At 47.4% G+C, this 18,770-nt stretch overlaps 1 protein-coding gene and 1 non-coding gene across 2 annotated transcripts in view; one reads left to right on the forward strand and one right to left on the reverse strand.

Moving 5' to 3' along the window:
* Tbc1d2b (TBC1 domain family member 2B) overlaps positions 1-16,293 on the reverse strand; it is a 66,864-nt gene extending 50,571 nt beyond the window's left edge. The window contains exon 1 of the mRNA XM_027410964.2: positions 15,919-16,293. Coding sequence (XP_027266765.1) covers positions 15,919-16,278 — 360 coding nt within the window. The 5' untranslated portion in view covers positions 16,279-16,293. The remainder of the gene's footprint in view (positions 1-15,918) is intronic.
* LOC113835245 lies at positions 2,765-2,867 on the forward strand. Its single transcript, XR_003484621.1, has one exon. It is a non-coding gene; the product is annotated as a U6 spliceosomal RNA (small nuclear RNA).
* Positions 16,294-18,770: the final 2,477 nt, after the last annotated feature.

Consider the following 18,770-nt stretch of genomic DNA (forward strand, 5'->3'; position numbering starts at 1 on the left):
AAAATACTCACACACATAAAATAAACACATGTTTAAAAATAAAATAGAAAGGAACAGAAAGCAGTAAGCAATTGCAAGGACACATTTAAACAGATGCATAGAAGATGCAACAGCTTCCATGCAGAGCAGGTCCACCAGGTCTGCCATATGTGGGCTGGCACCCTACCCAAGCTCTCAAACTCATTCTGTCCAGGCCTCTGCAGTAGGCCCTCTGCTGGACAGCTATCCCCAGCCTTCCCTTTCCAAAACCTCTTCTGACCCTTAGCCAATGAAGTTATACCCACTCCATGTCTAAAACCCTTGGATGTTTTCAAACGCCAAGTCAGCTGGCTGAGTATAGGGCCCACAGTGCCCACCTTCCAAGGACCATGACCTTCCTCTCATACAATGGATGAGCAGGACAGGTTCTGCTCCCACTGCACCACCTCCCTCCTAACTACCCCCAGAGACACTCATCCACATCCGCTGCAGAGACAACCATTCAAATTTCTCCAACAAGCTATATGTGATGATGGTTTTGGATGTGCTTAAGAGATTGGACTCTGGTTTCCTTCCCAGGGGGTTAAGTCCCACCACATTTATAAGCCATAATAGCATAGCCAACAGTAACACAGGAGCCACGGACAGGAGAACACACATACAGATGGGTTAAGTCTGCACACCCACAGGAAGCTGCATAAACCACATGAAAGGTTTTACCCACAGTTCTTTAAAGTCATAATGGCTGCTCTCTCTCTTTTTTCTCCAGTTTTTCGAGACAGGGGTTTTGTTTTTGTGTAACTGTTCTGGTTGTCCTGGAATTCGCTTTGTAGACCAGGCTGGCCTCGAACTCAGAGAGATCCACCTGCCTCTGCCTCCTGAGTGCTGGGATTAATGGGTGTATCAGGATCACCCAGATCTTTAAATAATCTTTTTTTTTAAAATTTTACACACCAATTCCAGTTCCCACTCCCTCCCCTCCTCCTGCTCCCCCCTCAACTACTTCTCAGAGAGGATGAGGCCTCCCCTGGGGAGTCAACTAAGTCTGTTATATCAATTGAGGCAGGACCAAGGCCCTTCCCCCTGTATCTAGGCTGAGCAAGGGGTCCCTCCCTAAGGAATGGGTTCCAAAAAGCCAGTTCAGCACTAGGGATAAATACTGGTCCCACTTGCCAGTGGCCCCACAAACTGCACAAGGCCCCCAACTGTCATCCACATTCAGAGGGCCTAGTTCTGTCCTATGCAGGTTCCCCAGCAGTCAGTCTAGAGTCAGTGTGAGTCATTAGCTTGGGTCAGCTGTTTTTGTGGGTTTCCCCATCATGGTCTTGACCCCTTTGCTCATATTAGTGCTCTTCCCTCTCTTGAACTGGACTCCAGGAGCTTGGCCTAGTGCTTAGCTGTGGATCTCTGCATTTGCTTCCATCAGTACTGGATGAAGGTTCTATGATGACATACAAGGTAGTCATCAACCTGATTACAGGGGAAGGCCAGTTCAGGCAACCTCTCCATTACTGCTTAAGAGTCTTAGCTGGGGTCATCCTCGTGGATTCCTGGGAATTTCCCTAGTGCCAGGTTTCTTGCTAACCCCATAATGGCTCCCTCTATCAAAATATCTCTTTCCTTGCTCTTCCTCTCTGTCCTTCCCCCATGTTTTCCTCCCTCTCCCTTCCCTCCTCCCTCCATGCTCCCAATTTGCTCAGGAGATCTTGTCTGTTTCCTCTTCCCAGGGGGAATGCATGTATGTCTCTCTTAGGGTCCTCCTTGTTACCCAGCCTCTCTGGGGTTGTGGACTGTAGGCTGGTAATCCTTCACTTTATGTCTAATGTCCACTTTGAATGAGTACATACCATGTTCATAGCAGCATTATTTGTAGTAGCCAGAACCTGGAAACAACCTAGGTGCCCCTCGACCAAAGAAAGGATAAAGAAAATGGGGCACAGCCGAGCATTGGTGGTGCACACCTTTAATCCCAGCACTCAGAAGGCAGAGGCAGTCGGATCTCTGTGAGTTCAAGACCAGCCTGGTCTACAAGAGATAGTGCCAGACAGGACAGCCTCCAAAGCTACACAGAGAAACCCTGTCTCGAAAAAAAAAAAAAAAAAAAAAAAAAAAAAAGAAAGAAAGAAAGAAAATGTGGCACATTTACACAATTAATCTTGAAGTCCACAGGCAAATGGATGGAACTAGAAGAAACCATCCTGAGTGAGGTAACCCAGTCACAGAAAGACCCAACTCAATTCTTAAACTTAGAAAGGCCATATTCATTTCCAAGGAATGTTTAAGGTACTCTGTCCATAAGCAATAAAAACTGTACTCAGCCTGATAATTTAGAACAAAATTCAGTCTATACCCCAAATCTAACAAACTTTAGTTTCCAATTTTCATTTTGAGTGTTTCAAAATCATGCATGGGTCTAGAAACAGTCTCAAGGGTTCACACTAATGGAAAAAAATGCGTGTTTTTCCCTTGGAAGATTTTTAAAAATCTGTTTGAACCCATGTGAGAGGCCAAGGCAACTAATGCTGGGCCTCCTGCTTCTCAGAAGACAGAATGCAATTTCACAAACTCCACACAACTAGGGAACACGAAACTTTCATTTGTTAAGTCTTTAAATTGCTAACTTAACATTTTCATATATCTTATGAAAATAACCACTTGAACTCTAGCCCAAACCCCTTTGGGGGGCTGGTGGGTTTCCATGCTTCTGACCTATTCTCGTGATGGCCAGCTGGTGAGTGCTGCTGTCTCTAGCACTGGGGCAGCCACTTTTAAAAGCAACACTTGTGCTAGCTTGGACAGCACAAAGTGAAACTGGATGGACACAGAGAATATTAGTATGGCCATGTGAAAGGATAACTAAGTCAATCTGTGAGACATTCCATATTTTTAAAAATGATCCCAAGAGAAAAGCCATTTCTTAATTCCATAATAGATCACAGACAGGTATAGTGGCTCACACTTGTAATCCCAACATTCAGGAAAATTGCTGAGAGTCTGAGGCCAACATGGGCTACACAATGGGTTTCAGGCCAGCCTGGGCTGCAGTGGGACCCTGCTTTGGGGAGTAGAGGCAAATGCTGGCGATGGACTTTGAATAAAGCCCATGAGCAGATCAGGGAAGAGCCACAAAGTACCAAGGCATGGTAGCAGCAGACATGGCCAGCCTGTGAGGGGCTGGCTGAACCACAGTCTTGCAGCCTCGGCTGCCCACACAGGCAAGGTTCATCAGGATGCAGGCAAGAAGGACAAGGCCACTCCCTGGACCTGCTCTTCCTCTCAGGAAATAGCAAAGCCTGTTAAATGCTTTCTGTTTTAGAGAAAGAGAGCACTGGAGGCCTCCAAGTGACCAGAGAGCTACATTCCAGTGGATCTGCCACAGAAAAGTCATCAAGGACCAGGACAAATATGAACTGTGGCCTCAGCCAAGGGCCCGCTAGACAGATCCGCTCCAACACTGCCTCCTTCCAGAGCATAGAAACTCAGAATGCAAAGTCAATTGCAGCTACAAACCACAGAGTGCTAACCTGAGCGTAAAGGGCTTGCACTTCACTGGTTTCCACCCACACAGTTCTGTTATTTCTGTTCTGCTGTCAGAGAGGAGCGGACCTAAGCTCCATCCCCGGAACTCACATGGTAGAAGGAGAGTACCAATGTTCCATACTTTTCCTGTGACCTCTACACCTGCACCATGGCCACCATCAAACAGTACCAACAAGAATAGTCACTCATGACCTGGAGAGCAGAGAGGAGAGGCCAGAGATTTACAGCAGAAGGGCAGTGATGCTCACTGGAAATGGAGACTCTTGAGGCCCACACTGGCCTACTCAATACGGTGGCATCTCCACGGCAGGAAACTCCACCACTGCACTTCGACAGTACCCAGACTTCTATACAGTCACTTCCAGGACCACTGTTCTGAGGAAGCCACATTTCTTCAGAGGACAGGAAAAGTCTTCTAGCATGTTACCTCTGTTACAGTACCCATGTGAGGGCTGGGTAAACTGTAAAGTTTTCTTCCTAAGGAAAGGCATAGAGGGCTCACTCCACCGCATGGCCAAGGACCTGCTTCCTCTAGTGAATACTTTACAATGAAGGAGCCTAAGAAGGCTGAGGACAGAGATAAACAGAGTCCACTGCTTCTGTTTGGTCAGCTCCCAGTGGAAGTTTATAATCTATGCTGTCCATTTCCAAACTTCAGGCAATTAAACAACTTATGCCCAACATAAAATAGTTACATGTACAATTGTGTATCTGTATAAAACCATAAGAGCATAAGCCTGCTTTCCTAATAATGGATTTATACATGGAACAAGTATTACCTAACAGCTTGGACCATGTGACTGGAGATTTTAGTTCTGAGCTATGAGTGGGAATCACTTTCCATTTTAATGTGTTCTATGAGGGGAAGGGCAGGCTGATCTCTGGGGGCCTCTCTAGTTCTGACTTTGGGGTAATGGGCAGAGCACCAACAAGGACCGACCTCCTCCAGATCACAGGGCCATTTGTTTCATGACAGTGCCCTGATCACACTCCAGGGACAGGATAATCTCCCTGAGGCCAGACGTGACAGTTGACTACAGCTGGATACCCATCATGGTCTTGCCCTACAAGGCCTGCTGGGCAAGTGGCTGGCTGCAATCACATTTAAAGAGTCAGGGCCCCTTCCCTATAAGCAGTCTTCCTGAACATCTGAGAGCTGGAAAGGGAAATAAAACTGGGCTGGTTGCCTGGAAGTAATTCCTTTAATCCAGGATCAACATCCTGATAACGAAGGCCTGCTCTCCTCTAGTCAGGGAGCACAGCCTGGCAGAGCTGGATTGGGGCAGTCTGCTGGAAGAAAGGCCGCTCTTCCCAGTGGAATGGCCCAGAGACAGCAGAGGAGGAGGCGGCCAAAAGATCCTCCTGAAGCCCTTTCTCCTCCCAATTCCAGTTCTCCACACAATTCCAGCAAAAGTTGAGCAAAACACAGGATGAAAACTCATTAAAAGGGCAGACTCATATCTTCCTGGGAGCATTTCTGCAGACCTAAGAGGTCTGCAGAGTCTTGGAGCAGCTAGCTCCACAATCACACCAGAGCCTAACTCCCCTGGCTCATTCTCTCCAGGGATTTTTCTTGGTGAAATGAGACAGGCTGGGGAAACGGCCCAGTGTCGGGTTAAGTGCCTGTTGTGCAAGCATAAGGATTCAAGCTTAGACCCTTAGCACCTGAGTGAAAAACCAGTAGTGACATGTATGCCTGTAACCTTAGTGCTGGGGCACAGACACCAGCAGATTCCAGGTATTCCCCTCACTTACCATGGAGAAATGCCACAACTCTGTCAGAACCAAAAAAAAATTGCAGACATTTGGTATTTACCTCCCAGTACTGACATATGCAGACAAATATGGCCTCTTTTCAATGTTCTTACAATTCTTAGATCATAACAGGTGCAAATTACTTTTTAAATTCGAGCACTATTCTTTCTTTTCTTTTTTTTTCTCCTCTGAGACAGGGTTTCTGTATAGCTCTGGAGCCAGTCCTGGAACTTACTCTGTAGACCGGGTTGGCCTCGAACTCACAGAGCTCTGCCTGCCTCCCAAGTGTGTGCCACTACTACCTAGCCACTATATTTTCTTAAATCAATGGAAAAGTTTTCACTGATTTATTTGCATCAAGATGCACAACACTGGGCCTGGAGAGATGACTTAGTGGTTAAGACCACAGGCTGTTAATTCCTAAGGACTTGAGTTCAATTCCCAGCACCCGCATGGCAGCTCACAAGCAACTGAACCTCTAATTCCAGGTACTTTCTTCTTGCCTCAGCGGATTATAATAAATGCACGCAAAATAGTCATACACATAAAATAAAGAAAATTTTAAAAAGGATGCACAATGCTTAGAACATGATAATATATACAAAAACATTTGCTAAATAAATGGACACTGCAAAAGTTCCATTTGCCATGAGAGCATATCACCAACCATCACACCCATACCCACTCTCTACAGGAGAAGCTGAGGGCTCAAGCATTCCTTTATCCAATGAACACTGCCTGGACATCACTGGGTGCCTAGCACCCCACAAAGAATTAGAAACACAGTGGTGGACTACACAGGAGACTCTTGTGCTCCTGGAGGGCACAGTATCAGGTGCTTCTGAGGCTCGGAAAGGAACTGATGGCATCAGGGGTAAAGCCATCTGACTCTCCAGTCCACCTAGGGTTTCTTGTGCTTATAATTAGGTTATGAACACTGTAGTCCCCCAACGGCCCTCTCAACTTCTTGCCCTCAGAAGGCCTCATACATACCAGTCCCAGGACATTAGCTAAACTGAGTACCACTGGCAGAGGGGATTTACAGAAAACTGGATGTATTATGTTAGATGTATTGCCACTTCTCAACTCCCCGTTTCCATACTGTAGTGTAGGTACTCTATGGAAAGCAAAGCACATTCGGCAGAGCCCTGGCCTATGAGGATTTAGGGAAAATACCACTCAGATGTCTCTGGATAGCAGAACCTCAAATTTCTAATCAAAATCTCCTTCTCTCTCCCAGTCTGAAAATCATTTCTACAACAGTAGGGTTCTTCTTGCCTTTTAGGGGGAAGAGAGCTATCATTCAGATTCTGTTCTGACTAGAGATGGAAAGGCCGAAACCAGTGGCTGATCATTAAATGGTTCAAACAAGACACCTGTCTTCCCCATCAGAGCTCTTGGCTAGGTGGAAATCAGCACCGAGCACACTTATTGCTTGTCTTAATTTTCTATTGCTGTAACAAAATATCACTACCAAGGCAACTTATAAAAGAAAGCATTTAATTTGAGGCTCAGGGTTCCAGAAGGAAGTAGTATCCCTGACCATCATGGAGGAGAGCATGGTAGCAGACAGGAAGGCATGGCACTGGAGCAGTAATTGAGAACTTACACGTTGTGGTAACAACCATAACACAGAGAGAGCTAACTGGGAATGGCATAGGCTTTTGAAACTCCAAAGTTCACCCCCAATGGCATACCTCTTCCAACAAGGCCACACCTCCTAATCCTTCCCAAAGAGTTCCACCAACTGGGGACCAAGCATTAAGATATTTGAGCCTATAGGAACCATGATCATTCAAACCACCATAGAGCCTCCTCCATTTCTCAGGAAACAGTTATTTTGGAAGGGGAAATGAAGTGGCAGTGTACACAGAAAGAAAAAAAATGTGAAATATCCAATTAATGAAGGTGGCCTTCAGGAATGCCTCAGGGAGGGGAAAGTCTAGCAGGGCAGGGCAGGGCAGGGTAGAGCCTTCCAAAGCGATCATAACAGGTGTCAGCACTCTTAGACAAGACAAAGCAAATACACTTGAGGGCATTGTTGGATGTATCTCCAATTCTGCACTTATCTACTTAAAAATTACATTTTCTATATTAGCGCATATTTATTATATCATAAAAACAATGGGCTTTATTATGACATTTCTTACACGTAGAGTATGTATTCCCATCATCCATCCATTACTCCTTTTTCCCTTCCTCTTCTACTTTCATGTCCCCCGCCCCCCGCAATCTTTTAACTCTACATTCCACAGGAAAGAGAACATGCAACACTTTTCTTTCCTGGTCTGGGTTACTCTGCTTTGCAAGCTATCCTCTACCTTAACCCATTTTCCTGCAAACGGCATAATTTAATTCTTCATGACGGAACAAAAGCTCACCGTCTGTGACACATTCTCTTTATCCATTCACACACTTAACATTTCATTTTATGATGATGACAGTAATACCCCAAGTCCTGTTCAAATACTTCCCAAAGTTAACTTATCTGACCTTCAATGACAGTTTATGGAGTAGGAACCAGCTAGGGTCTCTTGCTCAACAGCACAGAGCAAGCAGGTGAGGCAGGAATTTACCCAGAGGAGGCCTGACTCCAGGGCCCAAGCGCTTAACAGATTCCTTTATCTTAGGAGAATTCCCCAACAACAAAGCGACTAAAGTCCAAGCATCCTGTGGCTAGCAGTTCTCAGAGAAACTCACTTTTCCAGTGCATGGAAAACTGCCTTTCCTCAATAATCTGGGGGAATGAAAGAACAAATTGAATTGAGCCCAGAACACAGGTTTCCAGATGCTTGATCTATTGTACTCTCCCCTTTGCAAAGTCAGACCACAGCAAGTTCAAATCATCAGAAAAGATCCTATATCAGGCTATTGGCAACAGAGGAGAAACACTCAGGTTTTTGTTGATAGTACTGTCATCTTCCTGGTTTGAGAGGCTTTGGGAGTTGACACAAGGCTACTTTATTAGCTAGAAACACCCTTCTTCACACCCAGTATCTCCAGGCTCCACCTATGTTTACAGACCGTGGCAGAAGGAATCAGAAGACTGTGTTTCAAAAGCGAATGCCATTTCACTGGCACAACAGTGCTGCTATATATGGTGAGGTTCAGCAAATGGCCTCCCAAGTACTAGGATGTGCCTGGCTTCATCTCAAACTTCAGCTGTGTCTCAGGGACTCAAGAATTACCTTTGTCTTTGCTGTTATGCCTGTGGGCATGGGCTCAGGTCTACCTTTCTGGAATAAAGAATTCCTTCAAAGGAAGCTCCATGTTGGAAAGAGTACACCCATTCTGATGGAACCAAGAACATACTTTCTCACAGGAATGGAATCTTCATACATCATATATCTCCCTGCTCCTAGTACTGTTCTGCCCTACCCGCCCCTCAGATCCATCAAGCAGACTTTGAAGAATTGAATTCCTTTGTCTTTTTAAAAAGACACTTAGGGCTAGAGATGTGCTTTAATTGGTAGAGAGCTTACCTAGCATGCATGAAGCCTGGTGTTCAGTCTCCAGCATCACATAAACCAGATGTGCACAGTCATGATCCTACCACTTGGAAAAGGAGGCAGGAGGATCAGAAGTTCAGGACTACACAGGAGGTCAAGGTCAGCCTGGCTACATGAGACCCCTGCCCCCTGCCTCCATCTCAAGGAAAACAAAAACAAAAACAAAAACGAGGGAGTAAGGTGGGTTAAATGGGATTGTTTTGAAACAGTGTTGGGGGTTAAATCCTACCATGTGAGGACTTAGCCAGATGGCATCATCCACAACGTAAGGCTAAATCTGCGGATACCTTGGACTCGGATTTCCCAGACTCTAGAACTGTGAGCAACACATTTCTGGTATTTATAAGCTACTCAGTCTATGGATGTTGCTGCAGCAGTACAAATGAACCAAGACAACCAGCTCGTCTCTCCTTATTCACGGATTCCTTCAGCTGTTAGGAACAAAGACCAAAATCCTGCCATAAACCCAAGGACCACAGGTTCAAGTTAAGGAGGCATGGCTTCGTCTCAAATGGACCTGTATTTTTGTATTGCCTAAGAACAATAAAAAGCTTAAAACTAACATTTTTAAATGGTTGGGAAAAATCAAAAGAGAAGTCTTTCGTGACATAAGATTATATGAAATTCAAATTTGGGAACCCAGCTATACCCAGCAAATGATTCCTTTTGGACTACTACAGCAGGATAAAGTAGTGACAGGCCTGTGCAACCTCAAGTATTTATTATATGGCCCTTTCCATAAAAACTTTGCCCCTGCTAGAACAGGGAGGGCCCTCAGAGTCCAAACTGTGGGCAAGAATGACTCCACAAACTCCCACATACAGGACTGACAGCAAACTCTCTCCTCTGGAGGAGGCTGAATCAAAACTTTCTTTTGGATTCCTGATACCTGTGAAATTTACTGGCCTCCTACTGAATGGCAGTCACTTTCATGACATTTGGCAAACATTTTTGATAACATCTGTACATCTGAGAGTTCTAGATAGTCTTTTCTAAAGGGCCATAGGTCACACTAAAATATTGCTTACTGGTCATTGCTGTGGGAATTCACTCAGCTAATGGCTTTTGGGGTACTGGCATTTTGGGAGTGGTATGAGGTGTTACCTGTGGACTGGTAAGTGGAGAGAAGAAGTGTGCTCGCTCTCTTGATCGAAGCTTCCAGCCCCCTTGGACAGAAGACTGTGGTGGCTTTCTTCCTTATTGTCATTCGTGAACATTCCCCAAATAAATAGTTGATAGCCCTTTATTTTGGGCTCTCGTGGACTCTCATACCATTTGTTTAAAGGTGATGACTCTCCATGCTTTTGTTTTGCTTGGGCTCCTTGTCTTAGTTTAGTTACCAAAAGTAAAATCATGCACTGTGAGTGTGGAGATGGCTCAGCACTTGCTGTACAATTCCCAGAACCCACATAAAACAGTGGGTATGGCTGTATATGTCTGTAACCCGTGTGTGTGTGTGTGTGTGTGTGTGTGTGTGTGTGTGTGTGTGTGTGCATGCTGGGGTAGGGTGGGATGGTACAAAAAGGCACATTCTAGAAACTTACTGGCTGGTTTCAGTGAGACTCCTGTCTCAAGGGAATAGGCAGAGTGTAATAAAGGAAGATGCCCAATGTCCTTTGGCTGTTGCTTACATAAACAGTCAGATGCATGTACCATTCACACACATACACCACACATATAAATGATGATGATGACAACAATGGTGTTGTCATAGACTGAGTGGCTTAAACAGAAATTTACTATTTACAGTTCTGAATGCCCAGACATCCAAAATCAAGACGCTGGCCAATTCGGCTCCTGGCAAGGGCCCATGAATCTGAAATCTGGCACTGCCTGAGTATTACATACAACTAGTTCTCACTAAATGTTTGAGGAAGGGAAAAGAAACAGATAATCTCTCTGGAATCTGTTTTTTATGGAGCTTAGTCTCATACCTGAAGGCTCCACTTCCTAAATCCATGACACTCTTGAGGTAGGGCATCAATATAGAAGTTTTGAGGAAGACAATGACTCAGTCTACAGCACAACTGCTTTATGCCAGGGACTGTACTGAGAAGTTCTTAGAGAGCTGGACTGGACATTGCATGGTAAGACATCCCATAGCAAGGAGTGTGTGAGAGGCAGCGGGGCAGAAAGCGATTATATCAGGAACTTGAACTTTAAGGAACTGACTGCTGGAGAAACGGTAACAAATCTATGAAAAGCCACGTTCCCACAACTGAAGATTTAAATAATGCTTAGAGACCCTAAACAGAAGCCTTAGTGCAGAACAGCTTAGCAGAACCATTCTCCAAGGAAGGCTGGTTTACCACATCTATTCTGTTCCGCGCACACTATCATTATCCACACTAACAAATGTTTGTCATTAAGCTGAGAGCCGTTCAACATGAGGGAACAGGCATTTCTCCCATAAAGGGATGCATAGTTGTTCAGTTATGTGTGATTTGGAAACCAACATGCAACACACACGTTCATGTGAGCACCACATGCCCCCAAGAAAGGGAGGCGGGAGAGGGGAATTCATTTTCGGCCAGTCTGATGATGTATCTTGCTCCGAGAACTGTAGAGATCAGCCGGGGCACGGTCATCCAAACTTTACCCACATTCAGTCACATGATTTCTTATCCCCAAGTAACGACTCAATCCAGAAATAACTCCATGCCTCCAGTCCCAGGGAAGTTGGGAAAGAAGCCTCTAACAGCACACAGTATACACCACATAGCGTATGCCTCTGTCAGGCCTTTGCAGCAGTTTCCAAATGTCTACTCAAAAGTAGTGTGCATCCATCCTAGTAGAATCAGGCAGGTCAATGTTCCAGGTACTTACGACATAAAAAAGACCCGACAGAAATGCAGTGAAGGAGGGAAGGCCATTACACCTTACCTAATCCAAAACAAACAGTACCCAGAGTCTGGAGAGAGAGAGATTTGCCAAAACTGATAATGCAACTGGGACACTCCCTGTTCCCGGAGACTGCTGCTTTCAGATGGTCTGAGTCCAGCCTCGTGATCTCAGGCAAATCACAGCCCCTTGTTGGGCCTCTTTTCCCTCATCTGTGAAATAGGGCTCTGGACCAGATCCCTGACTTTAAGAATAGAGGAGTTTACCAAGAAATTCCAGTATCAGCTTTCATTAAGACTTAAGCAGTTAAGGCATTCTGAAAAAGCCTGACAAAGCCACAGCTTCTCCCAAGCAGGCTGAAAGATGCTTAAAATAAGAAACACATGATAATATAAAAAGCAAATCACGGATTTTCTTCTTTTTAACCCATCTTTTTCTGAAGAAACGGCATCTGCACAATCATGCCTGAATTGAAGCGGGAATAAATCTTTGGGAGCCACGGTCTCCCCTGTGGGCGGCCCTGGTGAGAAGCATCCACGGTCTCCCCTGTGGGCGGCCCTGGTGAGAAGCATCCAGGGTCTCCCCTGTGGGCGGCCCTGGTGAGAAGCATCCACGGTCTCCCCTGTGGGCGGCCCTGGTGAGAAGCATCCACGGTCTCCCCTGTGGGCGGCCCTGGTGAGAAGCATCCAGGGTCTCCCCTGTGGGCGGCCCTGGTGAGAAGCATCCACGGTCTCCCCTGTGGGCGGCCCTGGTGAGAAGCATCCAGGGTCTCCCCTGTGGGCGGCCCTGGTGAGAAGCATCCAGGGTCTCCCCTGTGGGCGGCCCTGGTGAGAAGCATCCAGGGTCTCCCCTGTGGGCGGCCCTGGTGAGAAGCATCCACGGTCTCCCCTGTGGGCGGCCCTGGTGAGAAGCATCCAGGGTCTCCCCTGTGGGCGGCCCTGGTGAGAAGCATCCACGGTCTCCCCTGTGGGCGGCCCTGGTGAGAAGCATCCAGGGTCTCCCCTGTGGGCGGCCCTGGTGAGAAGCATCCAGGGTCTCCCCTGTGGGCGGCCCTGGTGAGAAGCATCCAGGGTCTCCCCTGTGGGCGGCCCTGGTGAGAAGCATCCAGGGTCTCCCCTGTGGGCGGCCCTGGTGAGAAGCATCCAGGGTCTCCCCTGTGGGCGGCCCTGGTGAGAAGCATCCAGGGTCTCCCCTGTGGGCGGCCTTCCTGGGAAGCTGGGAATCAGGTCTCATGAGAAGATGATGCCTGCTATTTCCCAGCTTCTCCTTAACAAGTTTACTCCAGAAGCTCAAAAGGAATCACTGTGCCCTTGTGTGTGTATGTACACACACACACACACACACACACACACACACACACACACACACACCATCTCTCACTGAGCCTGGACCTCACCAGATGACTAGACTGACTAGCCTGGGAGCTCAGCAAGATTACAGGTAGGTTAATACCATGCCCAGCTTTTGCTTGGGTGCTGGGGATCAAACTCAGTTCCTCTCCCCCTCAAGCCAACACTTTATCCAACTGAGCCATCTTTCCTGCCCCTAAAAAAATTAACATAAAAACAAGAACACCCTGATTCTGAAACCCTACCTCTCCATTGATCTTTTCTTTTGGAAACCCTTCCCTTTTCCATTCCCACCATTTCTACCAAGCCAACACTCATATCCTGTCTCTGCTCTCCAATATTACATATAAAACTGTCTTGCACAAGGACCAGAGAAATGGGTCAGTGGTTAAGAGCACTTGCTGCTCTTGCAGAGGACCTGTTCTCAGCAACTAGCTGGTGCTTCCCAACTATAACTCTGCTTCCAGGAGATCTGATTAATTTTTTGGGTCTCCATGGGCATAGCACACATACGGCACACTTTCATAAATCAGTCATAAAATAAAAAAGATCGAATGAATATTCATGAAGCCTGTGAAATTCTGAATGAAAATCAGGTGGGTCAGTAACCCATGTGACTGGATGCCCTTCCCCCACCTTTTAAACAGATCTAAACAGTCTCAGGGCCCAAAGAGAGGGCTAATCACTTAAGGGCACTTGCTCTTACAGGACCCTGGCTTGGTTCCCAGCACCCACATGGCAGCTGACAACAATAAGGAGCTCCAGTTTTCATGTATCCTCTTCAGGCCCTGTAGGTACATAGACATGTAAAATTTAAAAAAAATTTTAAAAAGTTTAACTCTGAGATGGGTGTGGTGGGGCACACCCCTAATCTCAGCTTTCAGGAGGCAGAGGCAGCTGAATCTCTCTGAGTTTAAGGCCAGCCAGGGATACGACAAGATAAGCAGAATACAACAAACCTTGGTACAGCTATGACCCAGTCTATAATGAAAACCACTGCAAAACTGAAGTAGACGTCCCAGGCTATCCACCCCCCTCCACAATCCTCTTTCTAGCAGAGTTATCTACCACCCTGTGGCTAGGGCTTGTCTCTCTCACATAGCTTCTCAACTCCCTACAGAGCCTCTTGTATGTAATACTTCACACGCACTTCTTAATTGTCGCATAAAAGGTAAAACTCTGACACTTTATTTCTTGCTCAATTTTACATTTGGGACACGCACACAGAGTGACCCATACAACTCTAATTCCCTTATATTCACTACCCATAACATTCCATTATATGAATATAATCCATAACATTCCATTATATGAATATAATGACTATATTGAATATCTGGCCAAAGGGAGTGCCTGGTATTTTAAATGTCTGCCAGTAATGCTTGCAATGTACCAGCCTTTTCTAGAGCCCCCACAGTCACTCAAGGAAGAACGTAAAATTCACATTAGACCAAAGCAGGAACTAGACAGAGAAGTGATAAAATGTGTACAATACACATGATGGATGATGAATCAGGCTTCAAGTTCAAACCCATCCAAGTCTAAAGCCGTACTCCTAACATTAAGCACTGTAACTCCACTTACGTGGACATTATTTAGATGTTTTAAAGAAACGAAGGAGCTGGTAGGGAGAAGGTTCTAAAGTTATCTGAGAAAATCTGAAACAGGAAGCTCAGTTTTCTTTCTTAACAAACAATTCCACCGGAAATTCACCAGTGTCCACATGTACACAGAGGACAAGCATAGGCCTCTGCCAAAAGTCCCAGTGGACACTCTGGTGTCAGTCCCAAGTTTACACAAAGGCACTAAGTTCCCTCAAGTTGAACTGCAGGCCTGTTTGGGATTCCTTTAGAGAAACATTTTATGCACCTACTTAGAGAGTGGAGAGAGGGGCCCAAGAGACCCTAGGATTCAGACTCTGCTGAGTCGACAAAGCCCCAAGAAACCACTCCAGGGAACAGCTCCAGCTGCTGCACATTCTGCAGTTCTCGGGAACAGTTGCACGCTCACAAGGCCACTCTGCTCTCCACTTGGCCAGCTTTGAGAGAGCTGCTGCTTCAAGCCCAGCCCTGTAGCTCTGGAGAAAGCCCAGCTTGCAATACGGAAGAGAAGCCAGAAAGAGAGAGGGTGGAGACTCAGGGAACCAAGCAGAGAGCAAGGCCCAGAAAGAGAGAGAAAGAGACAGAGAGAAGCAGCCTAACTCTAGGCCAGGGCAATCACTAGGAGATGTCAAGGTCCTGGTCTCTAGAACTCCCAGCAACGAGGAAAGCTGCCCCAGGACTGGTGACTAATTTCAAGCCTCTAATCTCTCATCTCTCGGGGCCTAAGGAAGCCCCCCCCATAAGCTGAAGCAACCCCTCCCACCTCTCCCAACCAAAATAAGGAGGAAGAGGCATTGCCAGAGTGAGCTGGGGGGGGGGGTGCTGCTATCTCTTGCCTTTGACTAGAGCGCTAAACGCATCATATTAGAGTGGAAATCACTTAATCCCAGAACCCCTATGAAACAGCTATAACTGCTGCCCCCACTTTACAGAGCAGGCAGCTGAAGCACAAAGGGATTACCCAAGGTCACAGACAGAGTTGTAAAGGCAGGGGTGAAGGATGTTGAAGGATGGAAGCCTGTAACTGCCCGGGGGGGGGGGGGGTACTCCCAGAGCATCCACTGGACGGGGAGGGTGAACACGGGAAGAAACCAAGGAAAGGGACAGAGGGAGATAATGGGTCAAAGTGTCAAAGGTCAGAAAAACCCCCAACCGGGCCCCAGCCTCAAAACTTAAGCACAGGTAAAGGGCAAAAGATAAGAATGAGGAAGGGATCTGAGTGTGCAAATACGAAGGGAGGCTGGGGCAGGATAGGAGGAGACCGTTGGGGAAAGGAAGGAAGGTGGAGGGGGGAAATCTGGAGGAGGCGGGACACGAGTGGGCACCGGGGCGCGATGATCCCACCTTGAGCACCGTGACTGCACCCGCGCTGTGCACCTGGAAGTGCGTGGGCGGGTCGGCTCCCGGCTCCGCAGCCTCCTCGCGGCCCTGGTAGCTGAAGCAGGCGTCAGCGATGTCCAGGTGGCCGAGCGGCAGCGCGTCCTGCGGGCTCTTGAAGTAGTAGAGGTAGCAGCGGCGGGAGTCAAACACGAACCAGCGGCTGCGGTAGCCACGCAGCGGGCCCTTGCCCGAGAGCTTCTGCAGGTAGCCGCACAGCCGCGAGGGCTCCCGCCCCGCCACCGCCCCGGCCTCCGATCCGGTTCCCGGCGCCGCTTCGTCGCCGCCTCCAACGCCCTCCTCCACGCGGGCCCCGGCCCCCGGCATAGCCCGCCGCCGCGCCAGCGCCCGCGCCCCGCGCCCGCGCCCCGCGCCTCCGGGCCGCCGCCGCAGCGCCCACCTCCCCGCGCGGCGCCCTCCGCCGGGCCGCGGCGCGCTGAGCAGCCTGGGAGTTGTAGTCCCGCCCCCGCCGCGCCCCCGCTGCGTGGGGAGACAAGGTTCCCCAGTGACCAGAGGTTGCTCAACCCAGGGCTCAGCGCATCTTGGGGTTCCAAGGTTCTCCCTAACCCGGGAAGCAAAGTTGTGTTTCTTTATGCAAGAGTGGGTTCCATGAGAGGGGTTTTCCAAAACCTGTGGTGGGTCCACTTAACACTGCCCGGAACTCCAAAAAAGCTTTGATTTTAAAATCTATGCCCAGCCAGTAGTCATAGGCGATACTACAAAGACGACAGAGCCTGTTGCCTGGTAGAGAGTGGGTGCTCGGTAAATATTTGTAGAGTTTGTGAATGGAAGCCAAAGTATTTACTGTCTCTCCACATCCTGGTTTGTTCACTGAATAAGAAAAAGTATTTATTGAGGGTGTTCTGTGTAGTATTCAAACTTTGGCAGACTAAGCAGTGACCAGCCTATGACTTCCTGGCCTCATGTTATATTCTAATAAAACAGAACAATAATGCACACATTTTAAAAAGCAGATAAGTAGAACAATTGCTTTGCTACATTAAATGTTGTTATGACCTGTAAATTGATTGCCGTTTAAAATAATACCACTGTGCTGGTTAATGTTTTATCTACCTGACCCAAGCTGCAGTCCTTAGGGAAGAAGAAATTTTAATTGAGAACATGCCTCCATAGGACTGTCCTGTAGGCAAGTATGTGAGGCATTTTCTTGATTGATGTGGGAAGGCCCATCCCACTCTGGATGGTGTCACCCCTGGGCGGTGATCCTGGATGGCATAAGAAAGTAAAATGGAAAAACCATGAAGGGCAAGTCATTAGAGGCAAGCCATGAGGAGTGGTCGTCCTCTATGGCCTCTGTTTCAGTTCCTGCTTTCAGGTTCCGGCTCCAAGTTTCTGCCCTGACTTCCCTCAGTGATGGACTATAATCTGTACTGTGAAATAAACCCTTTGCTTCCCAAGTTGCTTCTGGTCATAGAAACCCTGACAGCCATAGAAACCCTAAGACATCACTTACCAGTGATTCGTGGGAATGCAGGAATGAGACAGTTTCTCACTGTGTAGCCTAGGCTGGTATTCAGCTGGAGATCTTCCTGCCTCACCTCCAAAGTGCTAGGATTACAAGAGTGTGCTACCCCACCCAGCGTCCCAATATTTTCTATAACAAGTCGTGTTTTGCCTGCATGTATGTCTGTGTGAGGGTGTCAGATCCCTTGGAACTGAAGTTGCAGACAGTTGTGAGCCACCATGTGGGTGCTGGGAATTGAACCTGTTCTGGAAGAGCAGTCAGTGCTCTTAACTGAACCATCTCTCCAGCAGCCCCCCTCCCCCCATGCCCCAAGGTACTTTTAAATAGTTAAAAAAAAGTAAAGTAAGAGGATGCAGTTGACTTGCCTAGCATTTGTGGCACACACCTTTAACCCCAGCACTTAGGAGGCAGAGGCAGGCAGATCTCTGTGAGTTTGAGGCCAGCCTGGTCTACAGAGAAAGTTCCAGGACAGCCTCCAAAGCAATACAGAGAAACCCTGTCTCAAAAAACCAAAAAAAAAAAAAAAAAAAAAATGAATAAATGAGAGAGAGACTGAGCAGAGACCCACAAAGGCAACAGAGAGCAGTGTGTGTGTGTGTGTGTGTGTGTGTGTGTGTGTGTGTGTGTGTGTGACAACAGACAGCATTCAGCATTCCAGGCAGAAGGAGCGATGAGAGCAAAACTCACATTTTCAAAGAGGACTAGACATTCTAGTTGTGTTTGTATCTAGTTGTGATATATCGAATACCCCTCTAGAAGAGGGTGTCAGATCCCTTGGAACTGGAGTTACAGATGGTTGTAAGCCACTATGTGGGTGCTGAAAATCCAAACCAAAGCCAGTGCTTTTAACTGTGGAGCCATCTCTCCAGCCTGGAAGAGAAGATCCCGTTCCTGGCGCCGCTTTGTCGCCGCCTCCAACGCCCTCCTCCACGCGGGCAGGGAAGCTGCAAACTACATATCCTCCTCTCATATTTTACTCTCTCTCTCTCTCTCTCTCTCTCTCTCTCTCTCTGTCTCTCTCTCTCTCTGTCTCTCTGTCTCTCTCTCTCTCTGTCTCTCTCTCTCTCTTCTCTCTCTCTCTCACAACACACACACACACACACACACACACACACACACACACACACGGCGGGGGCGCTGAGCCTATTTAGAGCTTAGGTCAGGCTATTTAACCCCTTTTGCTTCAGTCTTATTAACTGCCATGGCTATTATTGTTGTGCCATTAGCTTTGTTTCTTCTTCAGTAAGCAGTAAGTCAGACTGGCCTACACGCACAGTAGGCTAGAGACTTCTGAGCTGTGTGCCAGTTGGGCTTCCATGAGGAGTGAGGGGAG

This window comes from Cricetulus griseus, chromosome 4, assembly GCF_003668045.3.
Source record: "Cricetulus griseus strain 17A/GY chromosome 4, alternate assembly CriGri-PICRH-1.0, whole genome shotgun sequence".
Classification (NCBI taxonomy): domain Eukaryota; kingdom Metazoa; phylum Chordata; class Mammalia; order Rodentia; family Cricetidae; genus Cricetulus; species Cricetulus griseus.